The 17,510-nt window shown below is 35.6% G+C and overlaps 1 protein-coding gene across 2 annotated transcripts in view; it reads left to right on the forward strand.

The window, feature by feature from the left end:
* Window positions 1–17,510, forward strand: part of MELK (maternal embryonic leucine zipper kinase) — a 71,555-nt gene that overhangs the window by 46,920 nt on the left and 7,125 nt on the right. For both annotated transcript variants that reach the window (XM_032478000.1, XM_006187803.2), the window contains exons 12-16: window positions 3,393–3,521; window positions 5,459–5,581; window positions 12,618–12,849; window positions 15,493–15,589; window positions 16,515–16,683. In XM_032478000.1, coding sequence (XP_032333891.1) covers window positions 3,393–3,521; window positions 5,459–5,581; window positions 12,618–12,849; window positions 15,493–15,589; window positions 16,515–16,683 — 750 coding nt within the window. The remainder of the gene's footprint in view (window positions 1–3,392; window positions 3,522–5,458; window positions 5,582–12,617; window positions 12,850–15,492; window positions 15,590–16,514; window positions 16,684–17,510) is intronic.

Here is a 17,510-nt window from a genome sequence, read left to right on the forward strand (position 1 = left end):
CATGCTTAGAAGACTCCACCTAAAACTCTTAGCACTGTCCAGGTATTGCTTACAGTGCCCAGGTTATGCCATGTTTGACAAGCAAGTGGCAGCTGTTTCTGAGCCACTGCTTCTAATCATTTTATGGCATCTCTTTCTGAAAGGAAGCTATCACACATGAGACCATAGATGTGGGAGGTGCAGAAAAAACCAGTAATGTAGCTTTTGGAAAGTAGAGAGTAATTGTAACTATGTAGTTTTCACCCAATTCCCAAGTACCTTTTCCATGAAACCTTTTCTGTCCTTCCTCCCCCCAACCTTACCTGGATTAAAGGCAACATTCTATGATAACTTATCACAGTGTTATACTTCTCCCCTAGATTGATAGATCCATTATGTAAATTTCAAAGCATATACTATGACTGTGGCCACCTAAAACGTTAACTGATAAAACTTACTAGTAAAATCAGAGATGGTAGTAGACGTCTTTGGATCATGTACTTTGTGAGAGATACATAGCATAAAATATTATTCAGTATTAAAATTTAACACTTTTGCAGGGCAGAGAGTCTCATAGTCTTATTTGGAAACTTTTAGCAACATTATTTAGAAACTTTCAGTTATATATGGTGGATTGAACAGATATGTATACATCCAACACTCCTAAAACCTCACTAAAATAACAACAAAGGAATTAAAAGGCAAATAATTCACAATGAAGAGAGTAAAATAGCTGAGTGACAGCTGACCTAACATTTTGGAAAAAAGCTGAAAGCAAAGTACCTGCAGTGGGAAAAAGCAGTAAGGAAGTTGATTAGAGCCCTAGAGCTCCAGAAAAGCTCAGGAATCAGAGTTACTAGGAAGGTAACCACAGTTACTCTGAGGTCAGGAAAGTGAGCAGGGTGGAAACCAAGGAGACTGGTTGAAAGTCTATCTTAGGAGCATTTAGACTGCTAGGTCCCTTTCTCTACCTTGTGATGCATGACAGCCACCTCTCCCCCACTCTAGCAGAAGACTGGAGACATTGAACAAGAGGCATTCTTGTACCAGACACAGCTTAGGTGGGGGTGATGAACCATTCTGAAATAGATGCATGGACACACACAAGCCTCTTATTGGACAGTGAGCCACTGCCTCTAGCTCCCTTACCTCTTCAACTCAGAGAATACTGGAACCAGGATTTTATCCTAATTGCAGTGGGGGGTGGGGAAAATATTGGGAGACTCATTTTAGGGAAAAGCCAAGAGAAAAGACCTACTGTACCCATGGTTTGAGTTCATGTTCCTGTCTGTTCACCTTAGAGAGAAGCCCCCAAGGTGATGAGCAGCCCCAAACTACACACAGAGCCTTATTTAGCTAGGTAGTATGATCTTTGCTTTCAAATAGAGACAGACAGCCAACAATCACCAGAACTTTGAGGATAGCCTCTAACATGAAAGTCAGAGATCAAAATAAATGGTGTGAGAGGAGAAGGGGAAGAAAAAGTAAAGACACTCAGAAAAAACAGATAATGTAGTAAGTGGAAGAAATGGCTAAGAAATGATGATTAATATTCTCAGAGATAAGAGAAGCTATTTCTTAGGGGGGAGGGTATAGCTCAGTGGTAGAGTGCATGCTTAGCATGCTCGAGGTCATGGGTTCAATCCCCAGTACTTCTGTTAAATAAAAGTAAAAATAATAATAAATCTAATTACCCCCCAATTTTTTAATTAAAAAGAAGCTATTTCTTTTTTGAAATAGGAATAAGATGACTAAAAAGGAACATTTCAATAGATAGCTTGAATATTTAAACTGTGATCACAGAAATGAAAAGCTCAGTAGAAATGTTTGAAAAATGAAATAATGTTAAATCTTACAAAAGTAGAACCTAAAGACAGAGATGCATGGCGAGGAGAGAAGGGGTGAGAAAGTTCCAACATACACATAACAGAAGTTGCAGGAAAATAAAACAGAGAAGAAAGAGGGGAAGAAACCATCAGAGAAAGAGTATAAGAAGAAATATTCCAGAACTGAAAGATGAAAGATACGAGTTTCTAAGAATGAAGGGACTTAGCTAGGGCTTGGAAAAATGGATGAAAATAGATCCATACAAAGGCCTGTTTTAGTGAAATTTCAGAAAACTGGGAAAAAAGAGGAGATCCAAAAAGTTTCTAGAGACAAAAAACAAAAGATCATACAGAAAGGCTTGGGAATCAGAAAGACTTCAGATCAATAACTGTACTAGAATTGAGAAGACCATGGAACAATGTCTTCAAAACTGTGAAGATTATTGTCAACCTAGAATTCTGTACTCAGCCAAACCAGGATAAAGTGTGTGGATAGAATACAGTAATTTATCAGACATGAAAGATCTCAGAAAATTTACCTTCCATCCATCCACCCTCAGGAAGTTACTGGGGGATATGTTCCACCAAAACAAGGAAGTAAACCAAGAAAAAGGAATACTCAGAATCTAGGAAACTGGTGATACATTGTAGGATAGAGGCGACTGGACTATCTATCCCTAGACTGACTGTTGAGTTGCAGACTGAGAAAGAAGCCAGACCAGAGTGGAGGATGAGGAGGAGGACCAGAGGGAGACAGAGGAGGAGACAGATTAGCTGATGTCTGTGTACATATTGAGAGGAGATGAAGAGTGTTAGAGAGTGTGGAGTTAGACTAACTGCTTCTTTTTAATGTTTTTTTAACTTCAGGAAAAAGCTATAAAAGAAGGAAATGCAAGGATAGCACCCTGTGTGGCTTAGTTGCAGGGCTGATGTCCAGTCAGTATGGCCATACAGATTATTAAGATTAGAATATTTATATACTGATTGGTAAATAACTACTACTCCAAGTGCCTTCCCTGTTGCCCTGTTATCTCCCATGGGCCTCTGCTACCTCCCTCCAGTCCTGCCCCATATCCAACAATTAAAAGGTTAATAATGGCGTGGCAGGGGTCCTCTAGGACCCTCTTCAGCTCTTGGCCTCTGTTCTGATTGGTTGGTGTCAGAGTACTAATTAAATTTATTGAACATTACCTTTACGTAGTTGTGAATACTATTTATATAATCATAATTATTAAATATTGATTTAACTAAAAACTGATAAAATTATAGTAGGAAGATGCAGGGAAGAGACGTGTGTAGGGAAGGAAGGAGTAGAGCTGAGTTCTTATTTTCTATAGTAAGATAAGTAATTAATTTAGAAATATGGAAAAAATAGCTAAAAGTATTTCAAAGTGGTGCCTTCTGGGGAGTGGAAATTGTGTGTAGAGGGGTGTAGTATAGGGGATTGTTGTTTTTCATTATATGCCGTATAAAGCTAAACATTTTCCTAAAAATTCTGAATATCTATTACATTGAGAAAAATTTTAAATAGAACATTATTTCAAAAAACAACTTTAGTCTTCTAAACTTGATTTTCTTTTTCTCCAGTGGCAGTATGATCACCTCACAGCTACTTATCTTCTGCTCCGCGCCAAGAAGGCTCGGGGAAAACCTGTTCGTTTAAGGCTTCTTTCTTCATGTGGACAAGCCAGCACTGCTCCGGTCACAGACATCAAGGTGAATGTTAGAAACTTTGTGGGCACCTACTGCTTTTGCCATGTGCCAGCCCTCTTCGTGAGTGCACATAGACTAGGAAGGTTAACTTTGCTAGTGTCAAGGAGCCAGAGGAAAGACATTTTATGATTTAAATATTTTTGATGAGGAAAGTAGGAAATTCTGAACTGTTTAATTTTTAATGTTAACATGGCATTAAAAAAATTCTACTTTCCACTTTTTTTCACAAAAGCAATTTCTGATTGTCATAGAATGATTTTAAGCCACAGATAAGCTAAAGGAAAATAGAATTTACCTATAAACCTATTACCTATAGATAATATAATTTATATTTTGCTGTGTCTTTCCAGTCTTTTTTTTTCAGTATGTTTATTTATATAATTAATGTACATGTAAGTGCTTTTAAAGGATACAGTATTATTGAATTTTAGATAACATTCAAATTGTTGACAGTAAGACCTTTGAATATAGAACATATTATACTTTATATAACATGAAGTATTTCAGCAAATATTTTGATACTCATTTATGTTAAGAGTTTAGGTTGGTTGTTTTCAGCAGTAGCTATAGCTCATGCCACTCAGGTTCCTTGTATGAGTTGTAACCAAATTATTTTTTTCTCTTCTGTTGTTTTTGTCTCATTTTCCTTTCCTTTCAATGAAGAAGTTTGTGGATAATTTGGTCATGAACATTCAGAATGGTAGAGAAGCTTTACATATTTGGAGGCACCCTGTCATTCCTAAGCGCTGGTATTAGCCTCTGTTTTGTGTGATTCTTTGTATCTCCATGGTTTAAAATTCTGCCTTCCAAACACTTTGCTGGATGGATGTGAAACTTCGAAATATAATCTTCCCTCCATTGATTCAGGTTGCATGGTTTTAGCACTAGGAAACTGCACTTCTGCTGTTCTCAGAGAGAAGTAGTTGGCCCTTTTCATGGAATCCAGTATAACCCAAATGATTATGTGGCTGAGGTGATTTTTTTTCTTTAGATCTCAAAACTCTGTCAAAAAATGTTAAAATGCCATCTCTTTCATGATCTTTTGTTGAATCCCCATACCCCATTCCCAGTTCCTTTAACTACACATTTAGAGCCCTCTTTTTGGCACTTGTCAATCATGTGCTGCAGGTATAGTGGGTCTTATGTCCCTGCCAGACATAACTTGTCTTCCTTCTCTCTCTAGTTGGTCTTTTGACCAAATGAAGAAGTTTGGGGATATGCTCAGCAGTGTGGCAATAACTCACCCAGTTCAGTGGGGCTTAGGGAACCCAAGTTTAGAGATGCAGCTGTAGAACTGGACAGATGTTTGGAGAGCCATATGGAGGGGCCTTGCCATGAAGCAAAATGAGAGTCCTTAGAAGCATCTGAGGCAAGGCAGAGGAGTGACTATTTAGGTTTTGGGTTTTTTTTTTTTTTTTTGTCTGTTTTTTCCTTGTTTATTTATTTAAACTATTTAGGTTTGTTTCTCACTGTAGTCTTTTTTAAAAAATAGTTTATTTATTATTGTATTATTTAATTAATTTATTTTGGTGTGGGTGGAGATTATTAGGTTTGTTTATTTTTGGAGGAGGTACTGGGGATTGAACCTAGGACCTCATGCTTGCTAAGCATACGCTCTACCACTTGAGCTGTACCCTCCCCCTCTCACTGTACCCTCCCCCTCTCACTGTAGTCTTTTAAAAAGCTTATTTCATATTAAATTATAAGAACCTCATGGAAAAGTGATTACAAGCTCTTTTTTTTGCAGCAATAAAACAGCCCTTGGGGCACAGAAGCACCAAAAAAAAAATTTGACTTCCTGTTTTCTGTATTGGATGGTGAGCTCCTTCAGTATACTCTCATTTGCCTCTGTTTCCAGGGCCTTGCCCTGTGCCTGTTATGTACCCTTTTAAAATTGAATCATGGTGGTGTTGTTTCTGAGTTCTTCTATTTTTGAATAGTCAAAGAATCTGAGTCTAGAAGATGTGACCACCAATGATGACGGTTATGTGGCTGGATTAATAGACTATGAATGGTGTGAAGACATTACATCAACAGGTGTGGCTACTCCACAAACACCACAGGTTGGTTATTTTTATTACTATTTAAAGCAGAACATTTTGTCTCAATTGTAAAAATATCTAGGCTTTAACGTGAGATCTAATTTGTACCTGCAAATTTAATGAATTTCTAAGCCACTGAAAATATTAATGGGAAATTGTTGGAATATGAATGAAAGGGAAGCCAGTTATTTTGAAGTTGAAGAAAGCCAAGATTCCATTTTGGAGTGCTTTACTGCTCTTTTTTTTCTCTTCCCTTCCCTTTCCTTCCCTTCCCTTCCCTTCCCACCCCTCCTCCTCCTATCCCTTTTCTCTCTTCTCTCCTCCATCCCCTTTGTTTTTCCTGTCCTTTTGATAATATTATCATACTTGGATTTGTTTAACTTCTGGATGTGTAGGTAATGTTTTTCTCCCACTCTCGCCAAGGGACCATACAGACTGCACTCCCTCCTCCAGCACTGAAACACAGCAGCAGCTGTGCATGTTTCTGCTTGGGGAAGCTCACTAGAGACTCAGACTCCATAGTTTTTATTGGGGACTGGTTACAAAGGGACTCTTTGCCTGTGGTATCTGTCATAATTATAAAAATTTTAGACTTCCAGAATGGAATGGGTGTCCACCATAAACCACACTATGCAGTCTGTACAACCTGGTGCAGCAGGGGTCAGTGCCCCAGCCATACAAACACACTTATTAGCACTGGAAATGTTTTTTTAATTGAAGTATAGTCAGTTACAGTGTGTCAATTTCTGTATGCAGCAAAATGTCCCAGTCATGCATATACATACATATATTCATTTTCATATTCCTTAGCATTGGAAACTTTTTAGGAAAGTTGTGCATAGCAGGTCCCCTGATGCAAGAGTTCAGGTTATATACTTAGGAGTGGAATAAGTATCTTCAGCCTTACCAGATAAGGCCAGTTTTTTCCCCAGAGTGGTTATATTGATTACACTTCAGTCAACAGTATAAAAATGTCCCTCTTGCTCTACATGCTTATTACTGCTTGATATTTTTAGTTATTTAATGTTTTTTAATCTGGTGAGTGTAAAGCGATATCTCACTGTGGTTTTAATTTGTACTTTTCTGATTATTTACATATCTTTTCATATGTTAATCAACCAGTGGTTCTTCCTGTTTTATGAAATAGTTATTTTGTGTCCTTTGCCTATTTTTCTATTGGATTGTTTCTTTTTTCTTGTGATATTAAGGGAGTTCTTAATTTAATTTTAATTCTAATCCTTTGTTAGTTATGTGTTCCAAGTATATTGTATGAGTTTTTCTCTTGTCTTTTTACTTTGATGGCAGAAGTCATTAATTTTAATGAATTAGAATTTGTCAGTATTTTCCTTTATGGTTTATAATTTTTGTCTTAAATGAAATTCTTCGTTTTCTAGAAGACATAAATGCATTCACATATATTGCTTCCAAAACTTTTAGAACTTTTCCTTTCACATTTAAGTCTTTAATCTATCAGGAATTAATTTCTTATATTAATTGTGTGGTATGAAGTAGGGAACCAGTTTTTCCATCATATAATTGGTTGTGCTAGTGCCATTGAAAAGTCCATTCTTTCCACACTGATCTACAGTGGCATTTCTATCATAAATCAAGTTGTCATGTGTCTGCTTCTGGGCTCTTTTTAAATTTTATTGTTTTATTTGTACCAATACCATGTATCTTAATTTCTTTAATTTTTTTGTTGTTCTTTTTGGGGGGGTAAATTATATTGATTGATTGATTTTTTAATGGCAGTACTGGGGACTGAACTTAGGACCTTGCGCATGCTAAGCATGCGCTCTACCACTTGAGCTATACCCTCCATCCGTAATTTTATAATATTTCTTATATTCAATTTCCTCCCATCTTATTCTTCTATAGGAATGTCTTGGCTGTTCTTGCTCCTTTGGATTTCCACATATATTTTAGAATCATTTTGATAAATTTTATATGCACCCAAAAATTGAAATTACATTGACTCTAAGATTCAATCTGAGGGTGTAGACCTCAAGTCTCCGTATCTGTAAATACAGTATACATCTCCATTTATTAGGTTTTAGTTAATTGCTTTCAATAAAATTTTAAAAATTTCTCCCAAAAGACCTTACATATCTTTTACTAGATTTATTCTTGGGTACTTTTATAATTTATTGCTATTGGGAATGGTAGGTTTTTTTAAAGTCACATTTTCTAACTGTCTGATACTGGTATATAGATGTGTAATTGATTTTTGTGTATTGATCTTGTATTCAACAATTTTCCTAAACTCTTTTAAATTCTTTTTTGTGGAGAGGGAGGTAATTAGGTTTATCTATCTATCTATTTTTTTTTTTTAATGGAGGTACTAGGAATTGAACCCACGACTTCATGCATGCTAAGCATGTAGTCTACCACTGAGCTATATCCTCCCTCCCTCTTTAAATTCTTATGGTTTGTATATTCTTTTGAGTGTTCTATGTAGAAAATTATATCTTCTGTGGATGAGAGTTTCTTCCTTTCCAGTTCTTAAGCCTTTATTATCTTTTTCTTTTATTATGATACTTAGTAGTCCTAATATAATAGTAGACATTTTTGTGTTCTTCCCAATTGTAGAAAGATGCTTCTAATATTTTCTCATTAAAAATGATGTTTTTTCATTTTTCCTCCCCTTTCTCTTTCCCCTCCCTTCCTCCCCTCCCTTCTCCCCCTCCTTCCTCTCCTTCCTGTCATTCTCCCTTTCTCCTTCCTGTGCACCTGATTCCATATTTTTCAGATTAAGACTTTTTTCATCTAGTCTTGGTTTGCTATGATTTGTTTAAAAATTATGAATCTCTATTGCAGAAAAAAGATGATATTGAATTCATCTATTAAGATAATCATCTGTTTTTTCTTTCCATTTGTTATATAGTACATGTTATATTAATAGATTTGATGTTAAACCAATCTTGCATTATTTACATAAGCCAAGTTTGGTCATGATGTATTACTGTCTTTTTTTATATGTTGCTAGGTTTAGTTTGCTAATATTTTGTTTAGATTTTTTTCCTTTTATGGTCTTAAATGAGATTTGCCTATTTTTTCTTAGATGACTTTTTTTCTTTTGAAAATTTGAATTTTATTATTACAGAAGTATTACATAGATACGTTTATCTTGTGAAAAATTCAAACAGTATGGAACTATGTTGAATAAAGAGTGAAAGGCTTTCTTCCCCATTCTTCCATCCCATCCCATCTTACATTTATTGTATCTGATTGGTATTAAGATTATACTTGTCTTCTAAAATGAATTGGAACATATTCTTTCTTTTTTATTTTCTGAAATAGTTTTTAAGAGCTATTAATTATATTTTCCTTGAATGTATGCTAGAACTTACTATGTAACTATCTGAGCCTGGAATGTTTTTTTGAGAAACTAGTCAACTACTGATTCAATTTCTTTTGTGTTTATAGGACTGTACAGTATTCCAATTTCTTCTGGTCAGTTTGGTGAATTTTCTTTTTCTAGTGTCCATTTTATCTAAGTTTTAAAATGTTTTGGGATAAACTCAATAGGAGGATATTATGATCTTGTTAATATCTGCAATATCTGTGGTTATGTCCCCTTTTTCATGATTGAAGTGTATTTGTTTATTTGCAGCTTTTTCATTTTTTGAATCAGTCTTACCAGTTTTGTCAATTTTATTAGTCTTTTCAAAGAACCAGCTTCTGGCTTTGTTGATTCTCTCTCTTATATTTTTGCTTCTATTTTGTTATTTTCTGCTCTTATTTGTCTATTAGATCAAGCTTATTAAATTCTATTTTTAAATCTTCTGTGTCCATGCTAATTTTTTGTCTGCTTGATCCATAAATTTGCCTACTTGAGAATGAGATCTGTTAAAAATCTTCTAATGGGATAGTAGTTTGTCATTTTCTTCTTACATTTCTATTTTTGCTTCAAATGTGTGTGTGTGTGATATATATATATGAAGCTATACAATTAGCATATAAGTTCAGAATTTTTATTCTGCTGAATTCAACCTTTTATCATTTATAATGATCCTCTTTATTATTATTTTGTGTTTCTCCTTGAAGTCTATTTGTTTCTCTGATATTAAGGTAGCCATATTGATTTTTTTCATTGTTATTTGTCTGTTATACTTTTTCGTCTTTTTATTTTCAGCCTTTAATGCCCGTATATTTTAGGTATATCTCTTAAAAACAACATAGATTTGGTATGCAAACTGAAAATCTTTGTCTTTTAAGTTGCAAGCTTACTAAACTTAACATTAATTTTGATTACTAATGTATTTATTGTATGTCTGCCATCTTTATTTTGTTTTCTATTTGTCCTACTTTTTCTGTATTTTTCATATATTTTTCATCTTTCTGTGTCATTTTTCCCCTTTATTCCATTTGTTTCTATTTCATTTTAATATTTAATATTTACTCTAAACTTTTAACATGGTGTTTAACTTAACCAAATGTAAAGTTAATCTGGATCTTTACATATGAAATCCTTAGAACACTAATCTCTGACCACCCACTCCTAGATTACATACTATTGATGTGTCTATTATTTTATAATATATATAATATTACATATATTGATATGTCTAGTAATTTAGCTGCCTATTTTTTTAGCTTTTCATTTTGAAATCTTTATGGGTTCAGAGAAAGTTACAAAAGTAGTAAAGGGAGGTCCTGTGGACCCTTCATTCATTTCTCGGTAGTTACATCTTGCATATCTGTGATACAATTTTTTTAGCTCTATACGTTTTTAATTTCATAAATACATATTATTTTTAGAATGTAATATTAGTATTTGTTTTGATTAACTCACATTTTGGGGGGCCTACTTATCCTTTTTATCTCTCAAACCTTCATTCAAAAATTATTTTTCTTCTTCCTGAAGTACATCCTTTAAATATTCCTTTAGTGGAAGTAACAATTGATGGCAAACACTCTTTCTGTTGTCTTAAAATTGTCTTTCAATATTTGGAATGTAGTTTCCTTGTGTATTGATTTTTAGTTTATCAGTTATTTTATGCTCTGTATTTTTTCTATATATATATATATTTTGTTTGTTTGTTTGTTTGTTTGGAGGAGTTGTTAGGTTTGTAATGTATATAGGTACCTGGGACCTTGTTCATGCTAAGCATGCGCTCTGTCACAGAGCTATACCTTCCCCTTGTTCTGTATTTTGAAGATAGTATTCCACTCCTTTCTTACTTTTGTTGTTACTGTTGAGAAATCAGTCAGTCAGATTTCTTTCTAGTTTGTCTTTTCTCTCTGGCTCTTTTTAGGATTTTGTCTTTGTTTTTGGTGTTCTGCATTCTTACCATTAGGACTACTGTCCATATGGGTAGTGTCACATGGAGTTTACAACCTGGTAAATATAGATACAGATTTCTTATTATTTATCTTAATCGTGATTTATTGTGTTTCCTATATTTGACGACTTATAATCAGTTTTGGAAAATTCCCTGAATAATTGCTGCTTTTTCATTGTTTCTGTTATCTATCTCTGGAACTTAGAATAGACATATGTTAGACCATTGCACTTCATTTTTCATTTATTTTAAACTCTCTTTCGTATATCCTGTATCTTTTTCTCTCTGGACTGCATTCTGGATCATTTCTTCAGATTTATTTCTCATTCATGGATTTATTTTTTTCATTTCTATCTGATCTGCTATTTGACATGTCTATTGAATTTTTCATTTTTATCACTATGTTTTTTATTTCTAGAGATTTTTATCCTTTTTCAAAACTGCTTTAACATTTTTGGTAGTCATCTTTTTCTCTTCTCATGTTTTCAGTTTCCTTTGTTATTTTAAACACATGAACATATTTATGTTCTGGACTTGTTAATTTTAGTATCTGACATCTTTATGGGTTTGATTCTCTTGTTTATTGTTTTCTGCTGACTTTTTGCTCATGGTGTTTGTATTTTTTGGGATTCTTACAAAAACTTTAAAAAAATTTTTTTGGGGGAGGTTGTTAGGTATGTTTGTTTGTTTGTTTGTTTGTTGGATGTACTGGGGATTGAACCCAGGACCTCGTGCATGCTAAGCATGCACTCTGCCACTGAACCATGTCCTCCCCCTTCTTTGGGGATTTTTTTTATAGGCTCATTTTTCTTGCAACTCTCTAGGAATGCTTTGAGGCTTGGATTAAGAGTTGAGGGCTTGAGTTGTGTTGGATTGAAGCTTTTCTTTCAGATGGAAATTGTGTTTGCTTCTGTCACGTTCTTGGAACACAATCAATTTAGGACTACTTTAAATCAAGTTCTAGACTTGAGATTTCTGGGACCTTACAGGTAGTATGAATTTGGGCCCCAAACCTATGTGGCTACTTAAAAATTATTAAAAGAGACTCTTTTCTCCTCAAGAGCCATGGCCAGGGCAAACGGGTTTTCTTGCTGACTGCTTTGCAGGGCAGGTTTATATTTAATTCACCCTTTTATTTTAGTTATACGCCCTCTTGGGAGCTAGGGCTCTAACATAGAACTTTGCATAGGTCTAGGGCTTCCATGGCTATCAAAATTTATGCTATAGATTATCTGAGAGAGTAGGTAGATGCCCTTAGGTCAACGGATAGTTTCAGCCTTGGTTACATCTCTGGATTCATGCTCTTGCTTTTAGTTTGGCCTCTGAGAATTTTCCTTTCTTTTTTGCAAGCTCAAACATAAATTTAAAAGGAGTATTTTAACATGGTTTTTCTACACTGGTTATTGACTAAACTTTTATTGCTTGGTACATATTAGAGACAAACCATTGCAATCTAGGTATAGGAAGCAATTCTTAGGAATTTATTTGTGGCCATCCTCAATATTGCCTAAATGTGGGTATGTTTGATTAAACACTTGCCTGAAAAATGTTGAAAATTACCTGTCAATAGAACAGACTAATGTGATCTACATGTACTAAAGAGAACTGAGTATATATTTTCAAATTTTCTGGTATTACCAAAATATCCTTTTGATAGTGTTTCATTTTAATAAAAATGGTGCAAGTTAATTTACAAATGATTAAGGCGTTTTGTAAAAAAGTTGACTTCTCTTCTTCCATGTGCTTTATCCAGTACCTTTTTTTTTTTCCAGTTTGCCAAGCATTGGACAGAATCAAATGGTCTGGAATCTAAATCATTAACTCCAGTATTATGCAGAGCATCTGCCAATAAATTAAAGAACAAAGAGAATGTATATACTCCTAAGTCTGCTGTAAAGAATGAAGAGTGCTTTGTATTTCCTGAGCCAAAGACTCCAGTTAATAAGAACCAACATAAAAGAGAAATACTCACCACACCAAATCATTATGCTACACCCTTAAAAGGTATTTGCTGTGTGGATTAAACAGTGGTAAAACACCTTCAAGTTCCTCCTTACTATGCTAAGTAAACATATAGCAGGTCAGAAATGAGAAGCATTGCTCCCAGAAATTGCTAGGAGAAGTCAAGCTACTTTTTTAAGCATATATTATTTGTATTACTTGAAATGAAGCCACATTAATCAACTTCTAATTTTTCTCAGATGATACTGAGTTTCTCTCTCTTCCACATTTATAGAGTTGAATCATAGCATCATAGAATAACAAAGTTGAAAGGCAAGTTAGAGCTGACTTAATCCAGCTGTCTGTTTCATAGCTGAGGAACTGAGACTCAGACGAATGTACTGATTTGCCCACAGTCATATATCCAGGTTTAGACTTTACTTGCCCCTCTGCCCCCACTTAGAATGACTGCACTGAAATCTCTGATGAGCCCTTACTCAACTGGATCTCCAGTTCTGGTGTCTGATCCTGCTCTGCCTGTCATATTACTGCCCATACTCCAGCAGACAGGGTAAATCTGGGATGCTCTTCCAGATATCTGCAGCCCATGTCCATATTACAGCTTTCTCATTTCCCTTGATTTCCTTTTCAGCTTTATCATTTTCAGTTACTTAAACTGTTCCCTTTGTGACACCTCAGCATTTTGGTTGCTGGCCTCATCTGGGCACATTCGGTTTTGTCACTCTATTTAAAACATAATACCTAGAATTGAACCCACTTTTCTAGTACCGGGTCTCACCAGGATGAGACAGTAAGTGTCATGGCAGTAGAGGCTGTGTCTGCCATGTTTACTGCAACATGGCATAGTACATTGTTGGGGCCCAACAAACAAATATTTGTGGACCTAGTAGGTGCCCAGTGCCTGGTATATAGTGGGGGCCATTCTGTTGAATGAAGGAATTTATTCAATTAGAGAGTCTGAAGGGATTTTATTTACCGTAATGTAGACTGTATCACTTTAAAAAAATGATGCGTTGACTTTATTAGTTTCCTTTCCAGCAGTTGTGACCTTCTCTTGTTATGTTAAGATCCTAATGAACCACACTGTGAAACATTGCCTTGTGAACTGCTGCTGACCCCCATCCTGCCATTGTGCTTCCAGTGTGCTGATGGGGCTGAAGGCTAGTCCTGGAGCCTACTTCTTGTACATAAAGATATTATGAAATACTTGGTCAGAATAGTTGCTGAGAAGTCCTATTGATGGCATTCTCCAGTCCATCAACTCAAACACTTTTCCTAAAATAATGAGGCCAATTTGGTGTGATGTGTGTTTTGCGTGTGTAGCTACCTGTGGTTAATTATGAGTGTTCAGTGAGATAATATCTGCACATAGTAGGACCTCAGTAATTCCTGCTATTGCATCTTTTCCCAGCAAGGTGGAGGCAGGAATCTCTTTCTCTTAATATAGTGACAACGTCCTTTGTGAGTCATGGGGTTGGGTAGGGCCCTAAGACGGACCTTTAGCTCACCTTTACTCATTCAGGGCTTTTTTTTTTTTTTTTTAAGACTTTGATACATATGGTCTTAATAATTAAATTTTTTACTTTTTATGTAATTCTGGAAGTTTTGAAATATAGATAGTTTAGAATTTATAATCTTAAAATATAATCACTTTGCATATCTTGTCTGTGTGAGAAAGATTATGTTAGTCAAAAGCTATTATTGGCCGTTTTGCTTTAAACGTAAGTGAGCCGTCTCCAGGAGCAAGTGACTGAAGTCTGGATTGATAGCTTCCATTAGCGCTTTGCATTTTACTTTTGCTCTGAGTCATTTTTGACATGAGCATTAATTTTATTTTTCTGAATCCTGTACAATCCAGTCAGTGACAATTTGTCAAAGGGTAACTATGTGTGGTAGTAGATACTCTCAGTATACAAAGATGATACTGTTGATTGATCTTATTTTCTTGTTCTTAGGGAACCAGTAAGAGTAGTGCTGAATAACCATAAACAGAACAAAACCCCCGATCTCTTTTTAAAAGCTTGGTATCTTATATTTTTATAAAATGAATATTGTTATCTTTAAACGGTATACAACTTTTAGATTATGAACAAAAAGTTAACTAATCAGTAGTAACCATATTTGTTAATGCCAGTTTGTCCTAGGGATACAAATACCCTAGGAATAAAACACCAAATTCTGGAATAGGGAATATAAAAATAACCAAAGCTCACACCTCTTTAATAACTTTTGTCAGCTTTCACAGGGACTGTTCTCTTTGCCTAACAGGAGTTGAAAAGGGCTATGAATTGAATTAACACCTCTCAATAATATATCAATTAAAGACATGAATTGGGTTCTAGTATAAATACAGATTGACTTATTTATAGAAAGGAGAATCTGTAGTCATGAAATCTTATTTATATGATCTATTAGATTTACCAAATGATATTTATAATAAAATCATAAGCATGGCCTCAGTTTTGCAGTGAAGAAAAAGAGCCACACATGTAAAGCAAAATGATTTTGTTTTTATTATAAATCACGTAGAAACATTTATTTAAAGAATTAGAGCCTTAACATCACTGGCCAAGTAATTACAGTATTTCTCAGTCAATGAATGAGGTGATGTATGCATACTGATAGAAAGTTTGAAACCATAGCGTATCAGCTACATATGGTTTGTGTTTGTTCTTTTTCTAATAGCTAGAAACCAGTGCCTGAAAGAAACCCCAATTAAAATGCCAGTAACTTCAGCAGAAACAGAGAAGTTAATAAAGGGTGTCATTAGCCCTGAGAGGCGGTAAGTGTTCAGTTTTTTAGACTCTTAGTATATGTAACCAAATTTCCTTTTTCACATATGATAAACTCAGTTAAGGTAAACTATCACGTAGATTCTGTTGGAGTCTGTAGGAATGTCTGTATCAACATGGTCTTTGGCCATTACTGAGGCTGTTGCCACTGCCTTCCTCAGGGGTAGAATTGTGAAACTCATTAGTAGGACTGGCACCTTAGCTTAAAATACAGAGGGCTGGGAAGACAGTGGCCCTGACTCTAGCCACATAGTTCCCTCACTGAAGCCCATCCTTCCCTCCACTTCTGCCAGTAGAGTATGGGCATCCATTAACAGACAGCAGTCACTCAAATGGTAAAGATTCTAAAGGGTGTTTCAGAGAAAGTCGTACCTCTTGTACAAACAGTTCTGCAGCACAGGTGACCCTTCATTGTCTTTCATAGCTATTTTTTTAAGCAGGCTCCGTTCTGAGGACAATTGGGGCAATTCGAATGTGAACTAGATGATACTATGGCATTATTCCTGATTTTCTTGATATCATAATGATATTGTGGTTATGTAGGAAAATGTCCTTATTCACTGGTGATGCATGCTGAAGTGTTTCAGAGTGAAGGGTCATGATGCTATGAGACACATTTCTTTCAGATGGTTCAGTAACAGGTACATATTTTTAATGTATTTGTTACTTTTTCTGTATATTTGACATTTTAAAAAAAGTTTAGGGAAAAACAGTTTTGGCAGTCAGCTGGGGGAAGGGGGATGGCTGCATTTCAGTGGGTGACCGTTTTCATGCTCCCTGAGGAGGAGGAAGATGGCCTGGTCCTGGCATACCTGAATGAGGCGCACCTAACAGACAAAAGCACACCTGTGAGGAACCCAGCAGGCAGGAAGCCCAGCTCTTACTCATGGGTTTTTGTTTTGTTTTTTTTTAAAGATGTCACTCAGTGGAACTCAATCTCAACCAAGCACATGTAGAGGATACTCCAAAAAGAAAAGGAACCAAAGTATTTGGGAGCCTTGAGAGAGGATTGGATAAGGTTATCACTGTGCTTACCAGGAGCAAAAGGAAAGGCTCTGCCAAAGATGGGCCAAGAAGACTAAAGGTAAGTGGACTGGAATTCTTTAATATGGATTTTAGAAGCTGATAGCTAGCTGGATTACATTTTTTATTAGTACTTTTTATTTACTTACTCATTTATTTAGCTAATACATATATTTTGAGTGCCTTAAATATACACGTTATTGTGCAAGGGGCTTTGAGAATGCAGGGATAAATTAGGTCCAGTTACTCCTTTGGAGGAGCAAATAACTAAAAGTCAGGTGTTCAAGTTCAGATAGGGGGATTAATCACAGAGGTAACATAGAGGTGGGGAAGCATGGAGCATATATGAGGAACTGCCTTAAGGATTCCTTAAGGATGGGAACTTAAGCTCAGTTGTCCTATCTCTGGCACATAGAAGAGTTCCTGACACATGGGTACCTTTGTAGGCACTCAGGAAATATTTGAATACATGGGAAGTTAATTTGAGTTTTGAGTGTGGTTTGTGTGAGGAAAATAGTGAACAACAGGCTGGGAAGGTAGGCTGGCCAAGATGTTTGAACCTTACTTGATAGACTTATTATGCTTTCAAAGGTCTAATGTGTCAGTGGTGTGGACAATATATTTGGTGGGTAAAGGAAAAGAAAAAGAAGTGACAAGCAGATATAAAGTATTTTTTACTCTCTTGGATTCTCTCTGAGCATTCACTCAAACATCTAATGAATGACATTTTTGTCTGGGGGAAGTAAGAGGTAAGGGATGCATAAGACACAGCCCATGGCTTTGAGGAACTCATCGAGTGGCAGTGAAAACAGGCAGGGCTGTTGCCCTACCCGCTGGGCTCAGTGTTGTAATGAAAACATGTTCCAGGAGATGTGGGGCTCAGAAGAG

The sequence above is a fragment of the Camelus ferus genome, chromosome 4, assembly GCF_009834535.1.
Source record: "Camelus ferus isolate YT-003-E chromosome 4, BCGSAC_Cfer_1.0, whole genome shotgun sequence".
Taxonomy (NCBI): Eukaryota; Metazoa; Chordata; class Mammalia; order Artiodactyla; family Camelidae; genus Camelus; species Camelus ferus.